This window comes from Typopeltis vanoorti, chromosome 3 (assembly GCF_054136105.1).
Source record: "Typopeltis vanoorti isolate ZY-2024b chromosome 3, IOZ_Tvanoo_1.0, whole genome shotgun sequence".
NCBI lineage: Eukaryota > Metazoa > Arthropoda > Arachnida > Uropygi > Thelyphonidae > Typopeltis > Typopeltis vanoorti.
Genome location: NC_143551.1, coordinates 68,360,214 through 68,377,593, shown reverse-complemented (window position 1 = coordinate 68,377,593; position 17,380 = coordinate 68,360,214). Strand labels below are relative to the sequence as shown.

Here is a 17,380-nt window from a genome sequence, read left to right as displayed (position 1 = left end):
ATGGCGGTGTGCGGACCAAATATTTGCATGGAGAGTGGTGAATGAGTGGAATGGATTGCCAGAATTAGTTGTGAGTTACGTGAATGAGTTTAAGGAGATGTGTGATAGATTCTGTGTGTATAATAGTTAGTTTAGGTCCCACGATGAATCTCCCGACTCCATGGAGGTACCGTATAATACTAATGATGATGATGATGATGATAATAATGAAAGGTCATGGGGCTATGATTAGTTAAATTTCAAAAAATGAAATTTAAAACAGGGTAGCTCTATTCAACCGTTCAAATTCGGACCCATGTTTATGTTGGTGTTTATTATTATTAATTGACAAGATCCTTAGATCTGGGAGAAGAAAAATACGTCCCTAAACTTTTTACACTTAAGTCTGAAATACCTCCATACGCTGCTACATAGAAACGGGTTGTCCAGTTTTGTACATAGTTATGAGAGTCTTGCCATAGCACCGTTATAACAAATACACTCAAAATTTATCTTCTGTCTAAATCTTTTTCTAAGTTTATCTCCATCTTTAAATATTAAACTTTAATTTGTTTTAAAATGTAACAAATTTGAAAAATGAATACAAAATGCAAGGATTCTTCCTTATCTTGGGTGGTGTGTAAAGGTGTACAGAATTTACTCATTTATTCCTTTTCTCCGGCAGAGCTGATCATCGTACTGATCATACAATTAAGCCTCCGTACTCAGCTGGTATCGGCAATGTCCACTAGATGGAAAGCCTAGGTTCGAATCCCGTCTAGAATGCAAAAAAAACTTCCCTAAGAGACTTTCAACTGAAAACGACTTATCCGCTCGCGTACGAAGATAGAAGGGTTTCTCATCCCCCCCAAGCGGGCAAAAGAAGAATACCTGCAGTTTATAGTCAAACTATACTGGCTTCATAGCTTTAGTTGCTTCGGCCGTCATCCCTAATAAACAATCAATATTTTCTTCAGTTATAGTCGCTCCTAGTCTTTCAGGTAGAATTATACAGCCTGCTGTATTGTACACACGAAGTAAATAATTGTTGTTTATTATCTGCTTGCAAATTTTTTGTTTGTTTTTTGAACATATTACCCTATTAAATTTCATGCAGGAAAAGTAAGCCAACGTTAAATGAAAAGATGCATTCTTCCAAATGGATGGAAGAGCGTATCTATCATTTAATCTATTTTAGGATGTACTTCGAATTCTTTAAAATCTAATGCATTGTGCCATATCGAATTACATACTTGCTTTTTTCTTACTTGTAAGAAGACCGCATTAAATACAATGTACACCATGACGAAGTCCATTAGCATCAACAAACAGCTAATGAGAAGCAAAAATAGCTATCAAATGGATAGCCATTTACTGATACATATACTGATGATGCCATCACCTATTTGGGGGAAAGATGGTTACTAAGGGCTGAAAGGCGCTACCGCTTAAGAAGCAAACTGGACGGCTTCGCTGCAAAATACAATGCACAAGTTAAAAAAAAGGGGTATTGAACTCGGAATGAACTAAACAACTAAACCAGTACCGCCTTTGATACAAGAGCACGCTGTTTACATATGGAAAGCTAGCATTGTGCAACTCATCAACTGCTTCTGGTCACGTATTCTAGAACTATGCTCATGAAAAGCTGAGTTATTCAACCTCGGGGAAAAAAAAAAAATCCATATAGATACGGATAGAGCATGAAGCTCATCATGTTTGTTTGGTTGCTAATGTATTAAAAAAAGAAAAAGAAAAGAAAAGAAATGCCCTACGTTCGCAACCATTACTAATATCTTAAACATAAAACCTGGACAAAAGATTTGAAGACTGAAGAAATAGGGCGCTATCAAAAAGCGGAATATCTGGTCACTATAAGTATACGTTTGTCTTGTGACATATAGTGTTACAGTTCACCTGGTGAAAAACAACGGTGTTTGATTTTCGCCAAGCTAATGCATAATAATAATAATAATAATAATAATAATAATAATAATAATAATAATAATAATAATGCGTATCTTCGCAGTGCTTGGTTCAGATGTGATAAAATATCGAGGAAATGTTAAGTTTCAAAAACAATTTCACGTAAGCCTTATTTGCCAGACTTTGCAATAACAAATTAACACCCATTTTACATCAATGAAAAATAATGGAAAAGTTTCGATAATGCCCTATTCGCATCCTTTTTTTTTTTTTTTTTTTCAAAGTCGATGAAACTTTATAAACGAAATTCATTATTATTCATTAAAAAAAAAAAAAAAAAAAGAAGAAAAAAAAACGGACGAAAGTCCTGCTACCTTAGGTGAAGGAAGGAGAGTTTTAACTTATGGAAACTGAGAATTAGTTTTCTCCCCTTACAAAACAGGGAAAATACCACGAACATGGTTAGTTATAGAAATAATATACAGTGTCTACCGCTCAACAGATCTTTGAATATTTAAACGAGTTAAATCAAGATTAATTCCTTACACTCCTACTTATACAAGTATAAGCCGGGGGAAAAAACATACAACACTATTATTATTATTATTATTATTATTATTATTATTATTATTATTATTATTACGTGACACCTCCAAGGAGTCCAAAGACTCATCGTGGGAAGACACTCTACTCCACTCCGCTGCACACATTTCACCGTCTCCAGGTAATGCTCCAAATACACACAACGAAACTACTACCACCATCAACGCCATCTACCCACATGCGGAATTTTCTTTAGTATCTTACATTATTATTCCATTTGGACAAATGGCCCATCAAACAGTATTGTATAACGATTTCTAATACGTGAGAATATTAGTATTTCACAGAGGTGAGCGATGTCGAAATGTTTCCAGAACGTGCATTGAATATGGCTAGAGTAAACTGTTCAGTACCGGAAACAGCTTAGTACTGACGATGGCTAAACCACCTAACAAAGTCGATAATAATATCAGCTAATGTAGGTTCGAATTCCGTCCATGATCCAGAAGTAGTGGTATACGGAACATTATTTGCAAGCGTGAAATTACAAAGATGCTCCTCTTTAAATATTCAATTAAAAAATATATATATTAATAAAAAAATAATATATATACACCAGAAAACATAGCATCAAACACTCACTATTTTTATGAGCGAATTTTGATAGCCTTAGTTGACGTTTCACTAATCCCAAACTCCTTTTCAAAACGATTCATAAAGTAAGCTCAAAGATCTTATTTGACAACATACTCTTAGGATAACCCAACCCCAAGTCGTAGCAGGATTTATATAAAAATATTTGCATTATCTTCCGTTTATTTTGAAAGCCTCTAAGAGCTATATGTATTATGTGCGTGATATAAAAACATGTCCTTTTCATTAGTCATGACTCAGTTATTTATCCAAAGTAACGAAGTTGCATAAATCTGTTATGGTTTTCAGCAAAACAATGACACTCAGTATTTTGTTTGAACTTTTCCCTATTAATCTGCGATAAATGCTGTGAACTCAAATGAATGACAAATTAATCTTAAAAACAAAAACAGACATAAAAAGTATTAGTAACAGTTTTATTTTAAAAAAGGAAGATTAAGTGGTAATTTAAAGTAAAAATTACTACATTATTGATACTCTAGCTATCAACCACATAGATGTCGCTACAGTAGCTAATATTTCAAAAAGAAAGAAATATACTAAGCAGACGACAAAATATCTTTATTAAATATATTGTTAAAATACATTTAAAAGCAGTTTATTTATTTTTTATGTGATATGGAAGCGGAAATGAATTTAAGCTAAACTGGAATTATTATAATCGTTTACTCCTTGGTATTGATGGGTCGAGTTTTCTACAAATAAGCTTCCTCTTATCTGACGTAATTCTCTGCAGTTGGTTAAATGTTTTCTCATGGGTGTGGTCTCTCATGACTTGAAAGACAGAAGCAGTGGGAGAGAAACCAGAAGGTGTACTCTCCCACTGCTTCTGTCTTTTCTATTAAGGATTGTATGTAGAGATTGTCGATGTTTATTCTGTACCCATATGGCCAAGACATTTTTTATTTAATTTTATTTTTTTAACATACAAAACTGAGCTCTAGAACTTCTCATTTATTCTTGGTTCACTTTTTTTACCAATCTGAATTTTTATTTTTCCGATAAGCGTTTCATTATTGCTGTGTCTCAAATAACTGAATTTTTCCGTTTGCTCGATTACTTTATTATTATTATTATTATTATTATTATTATTATTATTATTATTATTTTAGCTTTTCATTTCTTATATTCCAATCATCACTATCTTTGTTTATTGATATAGTATGAATCGTAATGGTCCGATATTAAATCATATTAAAATCTAGCCATTTTGGTACACCTTACTATGACAACAAGAACAAAAATAAATAAATAAAGTGCAGCAGATGTATTTTAATTAGCAAACTGTGGGAATATACGGCTTATCAGATCACATCTGTCGGTTTATTCTTCTTCTTCCTTCCCTCTTTCCTTGCTAATAATTCGTCAACTACTGAACAGAAAGCTATCTCAACACCATACTTCATCTCAAAAAAAAAATACCTCGCATATAGTAAAGTCGTACATATCCTTGGTTATTTTGTATTACTTTTTTGATATTTTAGTTGGTGTTGAGATCTGAAATTCTATAATACACGTATATACAACAGTGAAGACAGAGAAAATTAATAAATTCCTAAGTGATTTCCTCTATACATACAATAGTAGTACAACATTCTTATAGAATACAGAAATTAGTCAGTATTTCTTTCATATAATAATATTCATTAAATAAAAACCAACACGGCACTAATTAGACTTTTGGCATTATTAGGATAACTTGATTTTATTCTACATTCAATGAACAATAAAAACAATAGCTGTAGGTGGTCGCTAGGTAGTTTAGGTATGACAAATTACATTATCTAAATTAAGGATTTCTAGGCATCGTGTAATATCGTTTTGATTCCTATTCGGGAAATTATAGGAGTGTACGACCTTAGTGGACCCTTTTGAAAGGCTAGAACTGTTCTTTTAACTATGGCATGGAGTTGCTACTCTGTGTGTGTGTGTGTGTGTGTGTGTGTGTGTGTGTGTGTGTGTGTGTGTGTGTGTGTGTGTGTGTGTGTGTGTGTGTGTGTGTGTGTGTGTGTGTGTGTGTGTGTGTGTGTGTGTGTGTGTGTGTTCTTTCGAGACATATGCAAGCCGAATAATATGAATATTTCCTGTCAATTGGGTCCGACATCACTGCGATTTTTTTTCGTTCTCGAAATCGAAACTCCTACAGCCTATGTAAGGCTAAATAGGCTAAAGGCAAAATCTACAGCAATAGTTAGGTGAATACCAGAATTGAAAAAAGATGACCATCTTTGAGAGATCATAGCAAGCTTTAACGTTTTTACATTGTAGGGATAATCGAGCCTCTGTATCTCGCTTCTATATTGGAACATGATGGTTACTCTTTGTATAATAATTAATTTCTGTAGGACCTATGCAATAAGTAATAAAAACTTGACGGACGTATACAAAGCAGTTCTGGACGAGTTTTTTAAACTTTTTTATATCACTACACCCACAAAAGTTATAAACCTCTAGTATATTAGGTATACTAGTGCTGTGGGTGGGTTAAGATATTTTAAAGTTCATTTTTTTTTGTATTTTTTTAATAATGTGGAAATCCTGCTCTAGAGGCCAAACATGGACCTTTTTGAAGCAACTTCAGGTTTTCATTAAGAAGGGTGGCAGTTGATGAGATTCACCTCCCACCTAAAGACATTCACAAACATTCACGTACCCAGCGAATTCGAACCTGCAACATGTAAGATCTAACCACCCGGCTGCCCCATTTCACTAGACATCGAGTAGACTGGTTATCGTTAGGATTTTCATAATTCAGTGCATGACCGGATTTTTTTTTAAAACAGGACATTTTTTTAAAACAGGACATTACAATCACACCAAGGCGGTCCTTCTTCGATCCCTTCGCTGGTGCCTGGATGAGTTGGCCCAATACACTGCTGTGGGTACCGGTGGACTAGGATGCTATGTTTGTTTGCCATGATGTGGGGTCAAGGGCTTTCTGCTTCTCTTCTGTGAGACAGAGGTCATGTTCAATTTGCTTGGATCAGGTGTTCTTAGGGATAGCTGGCTGTGTCTTCCAGTGTGCAGGTCGTTGCCTTCATAATAGTTGATGAGGCAGGTGCTGTTGATCCAGTCTGCACACATGCCCAAACCGAAGTCTACGTTTTTGAAGTTCTTCTTCAATTGTAGGTTGGTTGTCCTACCAAGTCACCAAGTCCTGATGGTAGTGTTTTGGATATGGTGGAGTAGTGATATTCGTAGTATGCGATGGATGCATCGCATTTGAAATGTCTCTAGTTTGTTTAGGTCAGTTTTAAGGAGTGTCCAAGTTTCTGATCCATGCAGGAGGACAGGTATGATCAGTGAGCGCAAGAAGCACATCTTTGTTTTGAGTGAGTTGTCATGTTTCTTCCATAGATTTAGTGATTTAACGCCAATTTAGTGAACCAAAGGCAGTAGCCGCCAGGCCGATTCCGTTGTCTATTTCTGCTGTTGTTGCTGTTTTCCTTGCCTGTATGAGTGAACCGATCTATTTGAATTGGTTCACCTGCTCAATTTGGGTGCCATGAAGGTAAACAGTACACAGCGACCAATCAGTTGTCATGGCCTTTGTTTTGCCAATATTGATTTGTAGTCCATATGGTTGGGCAACATTTGCGATACTATACAAAATGTTGGTGGCCTCGGTGTCATCATTTCCAAAGATAGAGCTGTCATCAGCAAACATAAGATCAGTTAAAAATTTGTCTTTGCTGTACTGTACTCCACATTTACCAGTGAAGTCCTGTCGCATGATAGCATCAACAACGGTGTTGAACAGCAATGGTGAGATTACACCTGGACGCCTGTGCAAACTCTGCTGAGTGCTCATTTTTGATGAGGACACAGCTACTGGAGTTGTTGTAAGTTGGGTTCAGTTCATAGTGTTGCCCAAAGCGCAAGCCAGTATACAGTGCCGAATGCTGAGCGGAAGTCAATAAATACAATGACAGTTCGCTTGCCTCGTCGTATGTGTTCTTCAATGAGCTGCCAGAGTGAATATCTGGTCACAGCGCCCTCGTTTTGTGCGGAAACCAGCCTGCTCCTCTCTGGTTACTTGTTCGCGGTATATTTGTAGGCGTTGCTGGATGATGCGCTTGAAGACTTTATCCAGAACAGAGTAAGCTTATGCCCTGTAGTTTTGCAGTCAATTCTATCCCATTTCTTTTGGAATGGCACGATGATAGCCTGTTTCCATGCAGCGGGGATTTGTTCTGAGTGCCAAATCAGCTGCAGGAACAAGAGTAGGCATTGTGATAGGATGGCGCCCACCAGTTTTAAGCATTTTAGGTGTAACTTCGTCCATGCCTGCAGCTTTACCATTTTATGTATCGTAGTTGAATGTGGCACTGATTTTATGTTTCTTTTCGCTAACATGGTTGTAATGGAGCTGATGTACGGAGGGAAACATGACGTTCTATTTTCGCTATTATCAATTTCACAGTATGTTTGTGAAGGAATAAAATTCTGGTAACATCTATTTCATAACATGTGGAACTAGAGGGCAGGAAATTAAATACTCAGAAAACATCTTGAAGGAATTCTATGAGTTAAGGAACTTGAAAGAAAATAATTAATATGACGTGGATCATAATTAAGAAGGTTGGATGATGGCAATAACAAACTGTGTGCCTAAATCAAAAAGGATTAATTAACCAGACAAACTAGCCTGGTTAGCAAGAAACGAGTGATCATTATGGAAGACTTTAATTATAGTAATATAGACTGGAATCATCTAGGAGCAAAGAGAATGAATTTCTGGAATTTTTGAAAGATAATTACCTTAGGCAGTACGTAACGGAGGGCACACGAGGATAAAGGGCATTGGATTTAATCATCTTATCAAATGTGTTATTATAAACGGGGTGTCAAATCTACCACCACTTGATAACAGTGACCTTGAGGTGATGATCACTTGCAGGGTGGTCAGTCATTTAAGCACTTTTGTTAGAAAGGGAAACGTGTGGAATTATAAGGTTGGTAATTATTAAAAGCTCAGGAAACAGCTTGCGGCAATAACTTGGCATGAGGAACATTCCAAGTTATTGCTCATTCTAAGCAAAAACTTGGAAAGAATATCAATGCTGCTTGGACCCTACTCAAGAACTATTTGGTGGAGGCAATACCAGAATGTATTCCAAAGGTCAAAAAAGTGAAGCAGGGGTAAAATGGATGAATCAAGAGTTAAGGTATGCAGTCTGGAAGAAGAAGATATTATGGAAAAAGCACAATATGATGATTATAACAACCAGTTGCACGAGAAAAGTACAAAATACAGACGAGAAAGATGACTCACTTGATAAGGGTAACAAAAGTACAGTATGTGCAGCAGTTAGCTAATGCGGCTAAAAATATCCTAAGGAATTTTTTCGATATGTCACCAATAGAAGTAAGAATGATTATGGAAGGATAACACTGGTGAACATGGAAGAATGATAACCGCTGCAGAGAATATAGTAGAAGTATTGAATGAGCAATTTTAAAGATATTTCATTCTTTTGAATGTGACATCATGCAGAACTTGAAAGTAGTGGGAAAGAAGGAGGAGGAACTGTTAGTAAGTGGTATATGAGGAATTGAATAGACTTGATATAAATAAGGCTGTGGGACTTGATGTTATTTCACCACGTGTTTTGAGGGAATGTTCCAGAGAGTTAACAACAGCTTTTACATAACTTTTCAACATGAGTCTTTCACTCGGTCAAATTCCAAACGAGCGGAAAGAGGGTAAAATTGATCCGATTGATAAGGGAGGTGTAAAAGTAGGGCTTTGAATTATAGACCAGTCTGGAGTTGTGGTTAAGGTGTTAGAGAAGTTAGTTAGAATTGGGTTGACAACAGAAATATACTCTTTGGCGGCCAGCATGGATTTACTAAAGGAAGATCGTGCTTTAGTAATCTGCTTACTTTTTATAATAAAGTGACAAATGCGTTGGTTAAGGGTATTGTATATACAGTGGTATATTTAGATTTTGTAAAGGCGTTTGATAAATTGCCACATGACAAGCTGGTAATTAAATTGGAATTAAATTCAGCGAACTAATCTACTGTTCAGCCCCATCCGGATGAACATTAGATGAGTTCGCTGAACTGGAGATTGGCTGTCTGTTAGGTATCAGCGAGTTGTTTATGGAGGATCGATATCCGAGAAGAGGAAAGTTACAACAGAAAATTAAACAGATGGACCCAAAACAGAACCTTGGTGTACCCCAAGGGTCTGTTTTGGGTCCATCTGTTTAATTTGTATGTAAATGATATTTGGAGAGGTCTGAATGGTGATTATGCAGTTATTTGCAAATGATATAAAGTTGAGGAGAGTTATCAGGAATGGAGTGGATGCTGTGACTTTGCAAGAGGACTTGAATACACAGGCTGAATGGGTAAATTAGTGGAGATATCACTTCAATGTTGCAAAGTGTAAGGTTTTTTGAAATTTGGGAAGCAGAGATGGAATGTAGAGTACACAATCGGTGGAAATATTTTGGACGAGGTAGGGGAGATGAGAGTTGTGGGAGTGATTTGGGACAAGGACCCAAAATATTTCTAAAATTATGAGAACAACTTAGCGGATAATAGGAATGATGCGGATGGCACTGACTTGTAGAAATAAGGATGCTATGACTCCCTTGTATAAGGCTTTGATCGGGACACATGTGGATTACTGTGCATAGATTTAGTTACCTAGTTTTCAAAAAGATGAAGATGTATTGGAAAAGGTCCAGAGACGATTTACTAAGGTGGTTTCTGGTCTCTGGAATGTTGAATATGAAGACAGATTAAGAAAATGCAATTTGCAAAAATTGGTGGACAGGAGGAGAAGGAGGGGGAGAAAGAGAGGAAATATGATCGCGACATATAAGCTGTTAAGGGGTTATTACCAGATTAATGTGGAGGAGGTTTTGCATAGAATAGGTGAAGACAGGGAGAGAACAAGAGGTCATCCCTGGAAGCTGTATACGGATTGATCGATATCGTACGCTTGTGGAGAGTATGCCTCGTAGGATTGCTGCAGTCATCGCAGAAAAAGGAGGTCCTACAGCTTATTAAGGTGGGCGCCATGGCTGTTTGTTCCTCACACTATGGTGTGTCCGTTAAGCTATCATTTTAATATATATGTTGTGAAAATTTATTAACATTTATTTTATAACACTTTAGCATAAGCTTTTGTAAAATAAATGATACCTGACTTTTTGTTCCATCCACAAACACCATAAAATTAATAACAGCAAAATAAAACGTTATATTTCTCTTCCGGGTTTCTTTTTCTTTTTTTTTTCTTTTTTTCAGTGCCATTTCTCTTCTTCGGTACTATTAAGCTATCGTTATGCAATAACGTTCGTGATGTGATCATTGTAAACGCGATTTCCTTGTGGCAGTACGTGCGGATCTTTATTTTAAACCTATTTCTGCTTTAAAAAAAAAAAGCAAAAAAAAAAAAAAACCGGCAATATCAGCTAGTTCTCGATATTGGGATGGTTTTCGTATCTACTTACGTATGATAAATTTAAGATAAATATTTGGTGCACAGTAAGCCTACTCTATTTATGTTTTTTTTTTAATTTTTTTTTTTATCACAACTAGTTTTACAGATTGACAACTAGTTTTTATCAAACTAACTTTGGACACGCGAGAATTAATGAAACCAACTAATATGCCCCAAACTTGTCACAAAGATTGGGTCCAGTCCTGTAACATTAAGTATGGGATTTTCACACGCACATACACTATGCAATATATCTTTATGCCTGCTACAATGTTCTGCGTAGTGAACATTGTAGCAGGCATAAAGATATTAAAAAATAAATCAAATAAAACTAATATATATACACAGTCGTATGAGATTCCTGTTCTACAAAGCGGAAGCACTTTGGGCTATTGCTTCGGTAAAGGTGACAGTCGTATCAAAAAATTGTGCTAATATACCTTTACATATGATTTACCGGTTAAATTATCGCTAGCTAATCACGCAAGAGACACTTTTAAGTCCATGCGTGTTTGTTGATTTTAGTGCGTACATTGTTATTCCTATCTGGAAGATAAGTCTCAATAAATCAATCGTCACATTGAAGCAGAAGACGGAAAAGGATTATATCTGAGAGCGCCATTTTTATTACTAATTAAAAATTGTTACATTAAAAATCTGTGAGTGTATTGATTAATGGTATTCTGTTCATTAGCAAGATTAACATTACTTTTTATTGCTTGAAAAGGAGAGGGGAAAAAGACATTATAATTCGATGACTGATACGCCTTTCCATGTAAGTGACCTCAGTGTATACGCGGTGCTATCTGTTATCGCTCGGTGTCGCCTAGCAGAACGAGATAAGATTAGCAACCAAACGATGGTCTAGACCAGAACGAGGCAGACAAACGCCGACCAGCGCCAGATGGTTAGCTTTTCAAATGACTTCACTTTATATATACGATGACCCTTGAACTAAACTCCCGAATGAAAGTGGTATCCGATATCTGGCACTTGTACACGTATTCCAACAAGGGTGCTGAAATAAATATGCGCTGTCACATTACAAATGTGCAAACGAACTGCGTAGTAGGCTTGCGTGGTCACACTCGTGACTGACATAAATATTAACAGATGAAATGCAACCTCTAATACACAAATTATCATATAGACAAACATTACTGTGTTACTTGAACAACAGCGTCTTTTGAAGCATTTTTAACCCAACGTTTTTTCTAAATAGAAAAAAAAAAATCCTCCTTACATAGTGCCACTTGGAAATGGAAGAGCGTTAAGAGATCACTAAAAATAAATTTGCTTAATGACTATAAAGTGTCACCACATAATATTTTTATATTTTAAATATTCCGAAACATCATCCATAAATAACCAATCAAAATCGGTTATTTGCTAGAAAATATTTAGAGTAATTACAAACATTTGCAATTATTGTAAGAGTGTCGGTACAGCGAAAGAAACGTGTTTTTTTTTTAATTTATTTTTAATTAATTAATTATTTTTTTATATATAATTACGACGAAGTAAGAGACCGGAAAAGTATGTCTGCAAATTGAGTCTTCTGGTCAATTTGCCTGTTTTGTACAGCAAAACCAGAGTTTCGAGTAGAAAATTCTGTCGCCTCCGTATGAAACTAGTGTTTAGGTGATAGGTTATATTTCTCAAGTATCTAAATCATCGCGTGGGACACTTGTATTTTTAGGTCGTAAACGGTCTCGTCTGTCACCTAAAAACAGATTTCGTCCAGGGTTGAAATCACCACCATGCTTAATTGGAAGCCCAAAGAGGTTTAAAAAAGTTGCATGTTTGGTTCTTAGAGTAGGAGAAACTGGACTGTGTAACCCTTAGCTCATCCACAGTAATAAAATACTAATGTATGATAGATTATATAATTATGTACTATAAAATAATATGAACTATAATGCATTACTTTTAGGTAGGATCGACATTAGGGAAAAAAAAAGATATTTTCACTGACTTTGAAATATCAAGTGTTATGGAATAAGCAGTACTTTCTTAGTACTGTAGTGTCATTAACCGTGTAAGAAAGCGCCTGTAAATTCCGCACATGGAAACCATACACGAGCTAAACCCACCAACCGATATAAACAAATTCTTCCAAACCGCGTTATTCTAGGATATAACTAAAAGCAACTAATGCTTGTAGTTATATCCTTGTAAGTTGACTTCCCATTGCGTATGAGATCGGTAAACTCAACTAAAAATAACTATTGTTATTATTATTATACGAAAAATGGGTCCTGTGTGTGTGTGTGTGTGTGTGTGTGCATCCTGAATTCTGAGTAGTTAGTGAAGCTTTGACATTTCTAAGTAGTTTGCATATGCTTTGCTTTGTTTATCAAGTTAAAACACTAAGAAACCAGGTTCTTTACCTTTTATGGAATTCCATGGAGATATTGAGATCTCGAAATTGTATAGGAAATTAAGATTTACTGTTTGAGAATGAGATAAAATATTCATTACTACTTAACTTACCAATTCTATTCACTACGCATAGGACTTCTCTTTCAGAATTGCAGAGTAGCTGCGCCCACCTGCTCCAAAAAATGGGACATGAATGCAGAAATCTGTGCTTCTTGTGTGGCAAAAGACTGTTCCCCCATTGTGAACGTGTAACTATGCCCACCTGCAGTTCATCTACTGGAACTGAAAGACCACGAAGTTGATTGGTTATTTGCGCCAAAAACTATTATGCCCTGAAATGCAAAAAAAAAAAAAAAAAATGCGGATTAAGAGAGCCCAAGGAAATTTAGCGCTTCTGAATAAAATGAAGTCTGTCAGTGAGAAAGAAGGGGGGGGGGAAAGAGTTCTAAGAATCAAAATTACCAACTGACTATGGAATTCCTAACTGGTGTTCAATCGTTTAATTCTAATCATTATCACTGCATACCATTCATATAAATAAGTTATCACAACTTGTCATTATTATTAACTTGCTGAAAATCACGCTAAAATCAGGCTGAAATTTTTGAGAATAAAATCTCACTCCCATTATTTGATTGGTATGCCCTAGTTATTTTGCAATCAATAATAATTTACTTTTTATTCAAATAAGCAAAGGGATTTTCATGATATGCATGAACTATTTAAATCGCCATTTGACAAAAAAAAAAAAAAAGATCTCGAAAACCCCCAATAATAAGAGGAAAAAAAAAAAACAATAAAAACAAATCCTTTTCCTCGACTTTTCTATAATTCTATTTCTTTATTACTAATTATATTCATGATGAAATTATGAAATTTTAGCAAGCCTAATATATTTTGAATAGATGTATTAGGATAGAAATAACAGAAATAATGTTACAAGAACAGCAATAATAAATAACAAAATAAAATAAAATAAACATTCCCACATTGAGAGAAGGAACACCGCTTACTCCATTTCAAAGTGTGCTACGTGTCAATTAGGAGATTGGTTTGACAGACAAAACAAAGCGTAATCGTTTCATAAGTTTGTATTTAAATGACTTCAAATTTATAAAAAGTTAAATATTAAACTAACTTTTCAACTTTAAAGCAAGGTACTATAAGAAAAATAATCATCTATATAATTACAAGATCATAAAGCACTTCATTAATTCCTTTGAAGTGAAGAAATAAAAGAAGCTGGTCCACCCTATGGAAACTAGTCTCCATTATGAATACTAAACATACGAAAATAAATTTGCATCAGGTTTTTATAATGGACAGATTCGAATTTAAAATTTTTAAACGGCTTTTTATTTTATTCTGAACTGAAAATAAGCCTGTCTATAATGGTATAATGTTAATAATTAAGAAATATAATATTTTTGATGACTAAAACGAATAGAAATGCGTCTACTTTTTACGGTAAAGTTTTGTTGTTTATTCTACGAATAATCTACTTGTTCAAATATATTGCTTGCATTTCTAGCACGATATCAGATGAGGCACATACTATAAGAAAAATTAATGACTTTATACATAAATAATTCATATTTAAGATTATTTTCATATTTAACCCCGGTTAAAAATAACAACAAGAACGACAGTCTAGCAAAAACTTGTTACAAATAGTTAAAACAGAAAATGCAACCGGACGAAAACCTTCAAGTCACTCAGTTTGTTATCCTTGGGCGCTGTGCTATTTTCGCGTCTATAAAAGATACAAATGGACAGAATCATTATTTCATTGAATTAATTAACTTACCTTTTAGTATTTGAAAAAAAAAATTAAAACAAAATCGTGATCCTTTGCTATTAAAATCGATCCAATTCGATTTAATCTTGACATTTTAATTTCACATTATCGATAAAGTTCAAATTTATCGTCTGTTTTCTTATTATAACCACCTACCGTGAAGCAAACGAAAAACAGCTGTAGTGGCTAAATTTATTTTCGTACCATACATAATCAACCAGAAAAATATGTTTTAACTTATTTGTTTTAAATTATCTAAAATATAAATTTAACTTATTAAAGTATTTTTATAAACTTTAATTATCAGGAAAGGAACATATGAGTAAATAAATAAATATATAATAATATTTTTGCTTTATATGAAATATAAATTAAATTATCTCTTTATAAATAATATTGTATATGTTTTCAGTTTAAATTGTGATTATTTTATTATTTTATCTGCTTATTATTTTAAATTTATTTATTTTAGGCTCAATATTCGAAACCACTGGTAACTACGATTTCCCTTTCTATATTTCTGGGGCTCTGCTAGTTGTTTCAGCTATCGTCAGCTTCCTGGTGCCTTGTGCTGCTCGCTACTGTAACGACAATTCCAGCTCTACAGACGTTAATTAGTTTCTAGAGTGAGTGTAGTTCGCTGTCAGAGTACACTTCAAATCTTGTAATGTTATCTTTCGTTGTAAAGTCAGCATTTCATTGTCCCTAGCCGTTTCGTAATTCCTAATATATGTCAAATAATAATATAAAATGATATAATTTAGAGAATTTGTCTTCAGTGTCGTAAAATTAAGAGAAAATACCTCAGAAGTATGTATGTAAATGATGCAATAAATATATTTATAAAACTATTTTTTTATTTTGATATTAATATTTTCTTATCTTGAGAACATTAGCACCGTAGTGATAAATAACATCATATTGAAGATACTTGGGGCAATACAGGTTTTGGTAGGAAAAGAAATATACCAATGTGATGTGAATTATCTTTGGGAGAGTAAACACCAACAATGTATCTCCTCAACTGTTTTAAATATAATATTGACTTAACATTATTTTGAATTTGTTAGAGCTCTTCAAAAGGACGAATACATATGAGACATTGTCACTTTGAGAAATCCTGTTATCTTAGAGCAAATACGGAGAATGTTAAGGGGGGGGGGATATAGTGATGTCGCCACAACTATTTTCCAGTGGCTTAAGCGATTAAGAAAAGAGGGTAAGAGAGAGAAGAGAAAAAAAAAAGTGTTGGTTTCCGGATAGGACGATCTTCCACGCATTGAAACAAAGTCAACAAACTCCTTCATGAAGTAAACTTGAATGTAATCAAAACTACAATCTATAGACTTTCACCCCCAATACAGTGCATCTAACTGTGACGGAATGACGATGATGTTCAAATATATAGGTCACTACTTGTGTCATGGTACCTGGCTAAACAAGGTGTTGCTTGCCACACAACGTACAATAGAACCCTTCTCCTTTATATCTTGTGCTTATTCTTATAAATTAAATCTCGCTTCAAAAGGCGCCTATTTTCTATCAACGGAAAAGGTCAAGGACACTGCGTACTTGCCACCGAGAGAAAATGCACAGCTTTATCTTGCAAAATTCTTTCGAGATTCTCTATTCGCTCAGAAAATGCGAGTGGAAGGTGAATATTTCGAAAATTAATTTTCGAAATCTAGAAATATCGGTAGTGTTTGTTGAGATGGTTAGAACTAATTCAACATTTGATATTTTTGGAACATTAAACAAATATTGAAAGGGTAGAAAGACATGGATCTAATAAGAAGGCTCATCCATAAATTATATTTTCGAACTTTTACCCCACACTCTCCCCTCTGCCACAAATACTGTAATCAAATGCTCTTAAAAATTATACAACCAAACAGCAAACCCTAGCTCTCCTTGCTTAAAACAAGTTTCATTTTTTAAAAAAAATCTTGATTCTATTAGCGAATCCGAAAGATAATCAGAAGCGATGATGTACTTAATGAAAATACCGGATTGAGATCGTACAAAAAAAAAAAAGCAATGAAATTTTGGAAGAGCCTTTCAACTGAGAATAAGTTCGTAAGTCCGAGTGAGTTCGGAAGTTCGGAAGCAAACTCCTAATTTCCAGTTTAGGTTTTGTTTCCTCAAAACAGACAAACTGGCCCCATGCACACTCACTGATGTGCATAGCATACTATGAGATAGGAATTGGTTAGGATTCTGATGAAGGTGACTAAGGTCATGACGTATCTATCATGTTTGTTAATTGTGTGTTCTCTGGCAGTTTTTTTTTTTTTTTTTTTTTTTCAATGTACTGTTCAGTGGAAGTGGCATATACCATCCACGGCGCTAGATCGTCTGAAAGAAGAGCGCCATAACTTCAATTCTAGTCGCCGACTAGAGGAACTTCAACTAAGCCTTTCTTCGACCGGTTTCCGAATTAATCGATCTCTCTGGCAGGGGAAAGCGGTTATTTGCTGCCGGACACTCGGGTTATTCGTCCCGTAAATTCAAGAAAATCGACCGTAGAACCCGCACTATTTTCAGACAGTAAACAGAGCTTTAGGATCAGGGACTGCGCGATGGCAGCACTTGTCAGCCGCCTCTCTTCACTGGATGCCATGTATAATTAGTAATAG

The 17,380-nt window shown here is 35.0% G+C and overlaps 1 protein-coding gene across 1 annotated transcript in view; it reads left to right on the top strand.

The window, feature by feature from the left end:
* LOC150108237 (monocarboxylate transporter 12-B-like) overlaps window positions 1–15,441 on the top strand; it is a 97,217-nt gene extending 81,776 nt beyond the window's left edge. The window contains exon 6 of the mRNA XM_090415690.1: window positions 15,217–15,441. Coding sequence (XP_090271816.1) covers window positions 15,217–15,362 — 146 coding nt within the window. The 3' untranslated portion in view covers window positions 15,363–15,441. The remainder of the gene's footprint in view (window positions 1–15,216) is intronic.
* Window positions 15,442–17,380: the final 1,939 nt, after the last annotated feature.